At 46.6% G+C, this 6,853-nt stretch overlaps 1 protein-coding gene across 1 annotated transcript in view; it reads left to right on the top strand.

Moving 5' to 3' along the window:
• The first annotated feature begins 1,060 nt into the window (after positions 1–1,060).
• The window catches only part of LOC135424446 (protoheme IX farnesyltransferase, mitochondrial), a 102,532-nt gene continuing 96,739 nt past the window's right edge, over positions 1,061–6,853 (top strand). Inside the window, exons 1-3 of the mRNA XM_064675674.1 lie at positions 1,061–1,189; positions 3,716–3,840; positions 5,481–5,796. Coding sequence (XP_064531744.1) covers positions 1,156–1,189; positions 3,716–3,840; positions 5,481–5,796 — 475 coding nt within the window. The 5' untranslated portion in view covers positions 1,061–1,155. The remainder of the gene's footprint in view (positions 1,190–3,715; positions 3,841–5,480; positions 5,797–6,853) is intronic.

Genomic DNA, 6,853 nt, shown 5'->3' with positions numbered 1-6,853 from the left:
TTATAATAAAAGTCCTGAATTCAGTTTACTTTTGGAAACTTTTTGTTTTACATTGTCTACGTTTTCACTGTTTGTTCCTCCATGGAAAAACTGTGCTGACCACACAGAGTGTAGAATGGTCATTTACATTTTCATCTCAGTGTTGATGAGACATCTCACGTTTTGGACTTGGCACAACTGGTTTTGTTGTATATCCATAATTTTCTTCTTCATTATGTGCAGTGCTGTGTCCAGTTCTGGGCAAGAGAGACAAGGAGCTACAGGAGAGAGTCCAGAGGAGCCCATAAAGGTGATGGGGTGTCTGGAGCATTTTTGATGAGGAGAGACTGCAGGAGCTGGGCTTGGTTAATCTGGAGAAGATGAAGAGGGGATCCCATCAATCCATACAAATATCTCCAAGGGGTGTCAGAGGATGGTGTCAGATTTTCCAGTGCTGCTCAGTGACAGGAGCAATGGCCATAAATCAAAACACAGGAAGCTCCACCTCAACACGAGGAAGAACTTCTCTCCATGGAGGCGACAGAGCTCTGGAACAGCTGCCCGGGGAGGGTGTGGAGTCTCCTCTCCGGAGACATTCCAACCCCACCTGGATGTGTTCCTGTGTCACCTGCTCCAGGTGACCCTGCCTGGGCAGGGGGCTGGACCGGGGGATCCCCAGGGGCCCCTCCCGACCCAAACAACTCCGCGATTATTTAAAAACAAACAAACAAACCAAACCCCCAAAGCAAAACAAGGGCATTTATTTCGTGCCGGATAAAGAGCCGGATGAGACGAAAGGAGCATGTCTTTGGCTACTTTGCTGTGCCACTTTCACGTGGAGTTTCAAATTTAGGTGTATAAAACTCTCTGTAGCCCAGGGGCACGGCCGCCCCTGACAGCAGGGACAGCCCCGGGACAGCCGATCCTCGGGGCAGGGACAGCCCCGGGACAGCCGCCCCTCACGGTAAGGACAGCCCCGGGACAGCCGTCCCTCACAGTAAGGACAGCACCGTCCCAGCCCCAGCCCAGCCCCGGCCCAGCCCCGGCCCAGCCCCGGCCCGGCCCCGCAATGGCCGCTCCGCCTCCTCCGCCGTCGACCCGGAAGTCGTCTGGAGGTCACGCGGCAAGATGGCGGCGCCCAGGCGCTGAGGGGGAGGCGGCGGAGCAGCCGCGGCCATGAGCGCCGCCCGCCCGCCCCGGGCGCTCGCAGGTACCGCGGGGATGGCAGTGGGGGGCCGGTGGAGCGGGCAGGGCTGGGGACACCCTGGGGCTGCTCTGGAGAGCGGTACCCGGAGCGTGCATGTCCCTGTGTGTGCCGTGCGTGGGGCATCCATGTGTGACCTTCTGTATGGGGATACCTGTGTGTGTCCTGTATGGAGGATCTCTGTGTGTCCTTCTGTATGGGGATGCCTGTGTGTATCCTGCATGGAGCATCCATGTGTGTCTTTCTGTATGGGAATACCTGTGTGTATCCTGTATGGAGATCCTGTGTGTGTCCTTCTGTATGGGGATACCTGTTTGGGGGATGTGTGTGTGTGTCCTTTTGTAATAGGGGTACCTGTGTATGTTCTTCTGTATGAGGATACTTGTCTGTGTCCTGTATGGAGATCCCTGTGTAAGCTCTTTTGTATGGGGATATCTGTGTGTGTCCTGTATGGGGGATCCATGTGTCCTTCTGTATCCCTTTGTATAGGGGATCCTCGTGTGCCCTTCTGTATGGAGGATCCTTGTGTATGTCCTGTATGGAGATCCCTGTGTGTGCCCTCCTGTATGGGGGTCCCTTGCGTGTATCCCTCTGTATGGGGGACGCCTGTGTGTGTCCTTCTGTATGGGGGATGCCTGTGTGTGTCCTTCTGTATGGGGGATGCCTGTGTGTGTCCTTCTGTATGGGGATCCTTGTGTGTGTCCTTCTGTATGGGGGTCCCTTGTGTGTGTCCTGTATAGGGGTCCCGTGTGTGTATCCCTCTGTGTGGGAGAATGAATGGGAGATCCCTCTGTGAGTCCTTTTGTATGGGGGATCTTTGTGTGTGTCCTGTACAGGGGATCCCTGTGTGGGTCCTTCTGTATGGGGGATCCCTGTGCACATCCCTCTGTGGAGGATCCCTGTGTGTGTCCTGTATGGAGGTCCCTGTGGGTATCCCTGTGGGTATCCCTCTGTTTGAGGGATCCCTGTGTGTGTCCTGTATGGGGGTCCCTGTTTGTATCCCTCTATATGGGAGATCCCTGTGTGTGTCCTTCAATATAGGGATCCTTGTATGTGTCCTGTATAGGGGTCCCTTGTGTGTGTCCCTCTTTATGAGGAATCTCTCTGTGTGTCCTTATGTATGGGGGATGCTTGTGTGTGTCCTTCTTTATGGGGAGTCTTTATGTGTGTCCCTCTATGGGAGATCCCTGTGTGTGTCCTGTATGGAGGTCCCTGTGTGTATCCCTCTGTTTAGGGGATCCCTGTGTGTGTCCTTCAATACAGGGATCCTTGTATGTGTCTTGTATAGGGGTCCCTTGTGTGTGTCCCTCTTTATGGGGAATCTCTGTGTGTGTCCCTGTGCATGGGGGATCCTTGTGTGTGTCCTTCTTTATGGGGGATCTTTATGTGTGTCCCTCTATGGGGGATCCCTGTGTGTGTCCCTCTTTATGGGGGATCCCTGTGTATATGGGGGAATCTCTGTGTGGGGGATCCCTGTGTATATCCCTCTGTATGGGGGATCCCTGTGTACGTCCCTACATATGGAGGATTCCTGAGTGCCACACTGGACTCTATTCTCTATGTGCTGTCCCATGGCAGCTTCTTCCTCTCAGTGCTGCTTTGCCAAGATAATTTTGTCAGTAGTATAGAGAGATAGTAGTGGAATAATGCTGCTATCCTACAGTCCTACAGCCCCAAGGCTGACAGAGCTCGAGGAGTGTTGGGACAATGCTCTCAGGCACATGATGGGATTCTTGGGGATGTCCTTTGCAGGGACAGGAGTTGGGCTCTGTTATCCTTGTGGGTGCTTTCCAATTCCACATATTCTGTGACTCTGTGAAAATGCATCTCAGGGAGCTGAGAGATTTGGAAGAAAACACAAAACGTCATTAGGGCATGCTTCCAGTTTGGTTTGGGGCCTGTCGTGAGAAGAAGGACATTGAGGAGCTGGAGTGGGTTCAGAGAAGGGAACAGAGCTGGGGAAGGGGCTGGAGCACCAGGAGTAGCTGAGGGAGCTGGGGGGGCTCAGCCTGGAGAAAAGGAGGCTCAGGGGGGACCTTCTGGCTCTGCAACTCCCTGACAGGAGGGGGGAGCTAGGTGGGGGTCAGGCTCTGTTCCCAGGTACAGGATGAGAGGAAACAGCCTCAAGTTGTTCCAGAGGAGATTTACATTGGATATTAGGGAGGATGACTTCACTGGAAGGGTGGTCAGGCACTGGCAACAGGCTGCCCAGGGCAGTGGTGGAATCACCGTCCCTGGAAGAGTTCAGAAAACGTGTGAATGTGGTGCTTAGGGACATGGGCTCGTGATGGTTGGACTTATGATCTTAGAAGTCTTTTCCCTCCCTAATGATTCCATGATTCTGTGATTCTCCACTTTCAAGTCTTTACCCTGCAGCAGCAAAAGTTTCTCCCCTCCCGACCTACCCTGAGTCCCATTTGTTGGGGTGTCCTGTGTCACAGCTGAGAGCAGACACTGAATTAGGAGCAAACTCAGTGGCAGAGGATAAATGTGAATCTAATGTTATCTTTTTTCCTTTTCTCCTTTCAATAGGACTGTTTGTGTGGCGTCTGAAGGGCGCTGGCACACGGCACATCCCGTGCCCCTTCCTGCACCTCTGCCGGGCAGCCAACGACAGGTTGATTACATTTCAGTACTTTAACTTTCTCAAACGAATGGTAAGTCAGGGAGGGGATTTATCCCATGTTTCTCATTCATCCCAGGTCAAAATGGAGATTAGTTGATAAAAGCAGTATTCTTCTTACCAACCCAACTCAGGTAATCCCAAGCATCTCATTTTCTCACTGAATGGGATTTAAGGGCTTGGTATCTAAAATCCCTGAGGCTGGACAGTTCCTTGTGCTACAGAGTCTCCTCTGCTTGACACGAATCTTCCTGGGCCTTTGCAGCAGGACACTCATCTCCTGCCGAAAAACATGAACTACAATTATTTTTAAACTGTTATTTATAGAAATGCTAATAAGAAAGTCACATCTTGGCCAGCAGTCGTACAAGTGGTAGATGGAACTCACCTGTGGAGGAGGTGTGTTGTGAGTTAATCAGTTAATTTAAATCAAAACTCCTGAGCTCGTTAAGTTAATGGGTTTCATTTACAGTGTGCTGTTAGTTTTAGGTATTAAAAAAGCTGTAATTATCATTCAAACCTTTGAAATTGCATCTTCTCCTTTGACCAGTTGCATCACATGTAAGTGGATGGTAGTACAAGACTTGTTTTTTTTCTTCCCTGAGTTGTGTTCTCTTTGTTGCACTTTGGAGCTTCATCTATGACATGTGGGTAAGACTGAGTCTTACAGTGACTGCTTTGCCTGTAAGGAGCTTGTACAGCTGTGAATCAATAAATGGGGATCTTTCCAGGCTTCTGGGGTTACCACCACTTCTCAAACACTTATTTGTGCTGCTGATTTGATCTGTATTCACATCACTCATTCAGAGTTTCATATCCCTCTTACTCATTATAATTATTAATGTGCACTCTAAACCAGGATTAGTTGAAAGCTCTGTCTTTTTATGCCTCTTGTGCTTGAAATATAGAGAATATTTTGGAGAAGAAAATGGAATGGAGAAGCTAAATGGTATTTTTCTTATTCTGTATGTATTCTGAGACCTTTAAATGAGAGGAAACAACTGTCTCCTAACTCTATGTTCAAAGTATGTTCATTTGAACTCCTGTTGAAATTTGCTGTCTAGTTAATTAACATAAAGCTTGGCATAAGTAGTAATAGAGTAATGTGGGAGATGATTTTATATCATGGCAGGTAGATGGTATTTTCTGGCATTTTTCTGATTTCTTTTTCATCTCTTAAAGATGCAAAAATCAAGTGCCTGTATGGGAGACTGGAATTGTTATGGGCACTTGTGTATCTCCCTATTTAAAGGTGAATTTTGTTTGATCAAAGGTTGAATCTGATGATCTTGGAGGTCTTTTCCAACATTAATGATTCTATGAATTGACCAGTTGTAAATCAAATGGTGTTACCTGGTGGTTTTGAATATGAACGAAGGGTTTGCTATTGAAGCTGGGGGGGGGGTAAGTAAATTTAACCAGAAGCAATCATCCAAGTTTAAGTAAACATTATTGATGCAGTTGTGAGTTGTAAATCTGCTTTTGTAATATTTTGACCAACTTCAGAAGCCTTTTTGCTTACGAAGTAAGTGTTTGAAATTCAGGCTCGCATCACAGGAAATAATTCTCTTAAAAATGAGAATGTTACAGCAATAATATTGGTGGTGTTAACAGTGTGAAACGGATGAAAGTATCTTCTTACCTATTCATTTGAACATCTCTCACTGTATTTAGTATGTAACTCAGCACAACAGAGACCTCAGCCAACGAGCCAAACCCAAGTCGGACCCGGTCGTGTCTCCTTTTCACGAGCTTCAGCTGGATCAGGAGAAAAAGGTTATCCACAAGATTAGCCCCGTTTCACCTGCTCATCAGCCTTGGCCTGAGACATCAGGGAGACATGAGCTGAGAGAAGTGAAGTCACCTGCAGAAACTGAGGCCACAGCAGTGAGAGCAGAGCCCAGAGAAGACAGACAGTGGAAGGAGATGAAGCTGCGGCTGGATGAGCTGCCAGGAATTTTGGCACGCTTGTCCAAAATCAAGCTCACAGGTATCACTGGTCTTTTTTTATCACTTCTCTGCATCCTGTGTGATAGCAGAGTTCTTAAGCACGTTACTGGTACAGTGTGGCTTTTCCTGTGATAATTCCCACCTTCCTGATACAAAATTCCATCTAATGTGTGCTGGGAAAATTGTTTTGGGGAAGCATTTGGTAGTTTTCCCATTAAATTTTAAAGATAATGAGGAGGAGCTTGCATCCTGTGTCAGCTAGCTTTTGGCAGTCATAAACAAGCAGGTATTGGTACAAAAACTACAGTGAAACTAGGTCAGTAAGTGAATTTACAAATATTGTATTCAGTGTTTAAAGTTGTCTTATTTAAGTTTACCAATATTCCGTCTTATTTACATACCTTTCACTTTAGTACTGCTTGTTGTGAAATGTGTATTAAAAGTCCCAACGAAAGATAATCCAAATAGTTTCCTGTATTACAAAGAAAAATGTTTGAGTCTGACCAATTGAATTTTATAAAATAAGATATAATTTACTTTTCAGTCAGTACTAGTGTTGTCTCTTCCAACCAGCAGTTTGTTCAGCAGTTGCTTTGCTGCCTTAACTACATTTTGCCTTGTTATGGTAGTAATATTTAACAACTATAAATTACTCCTTTGCCAATAGGTAGTGCTATATGTACTTTTATTTCTAAGGGCACTCTGATGATCTGATCATCTTGTCTACATCAATTCAAGAGCAGAAATGTAATTTCCTGAGTTCTTACCTTGGTGCTCTTTCCAGTGCGTGGAATAAATTCCTGATAACAAGACTGTTCTTTGCCATAACAATTTGTGAATTCAGTTCACTTTTTAAAACTTTTTGTCTTGCAATATATAAGTGGAAAAATTGTGCTGACCACATGGAGCGTGTAATGGTCGTTCACATTTTCATCTCAGCGTTGATGAGACGTCTCATGGTTTGGACTTGGCACAACTGATCTCGTTTGTACATCTCAATTTTCTTCCTCATTGTTTTTAGAAAACCTCAGGGCATTTATTTTGTGCTGGTAAAGAGGTTGATGAGATGAAAGCATATCTTTGATAATTTAGCATGT

The sequence above is a fragment of the Pseudopipra pipra genome, chromosome 19, assembly GCF_036250125.1.
Source record: "Pseudopipra pipra isolate bDixPip1 chromosome 19, bDixPip1.hap1, whole genome shotgun sequence".
Taxonomy (NCBI): Eukaryota; Metazoa; Chordata; class Aves; order Passeriformes; family Pipridae; genus Pseudopipra; species Pseudopipra pipra.
Note: the sequence above shows the minus strand (reverse complement) of the source record. Positions and strands in the feature narration are given on the sequence as shown.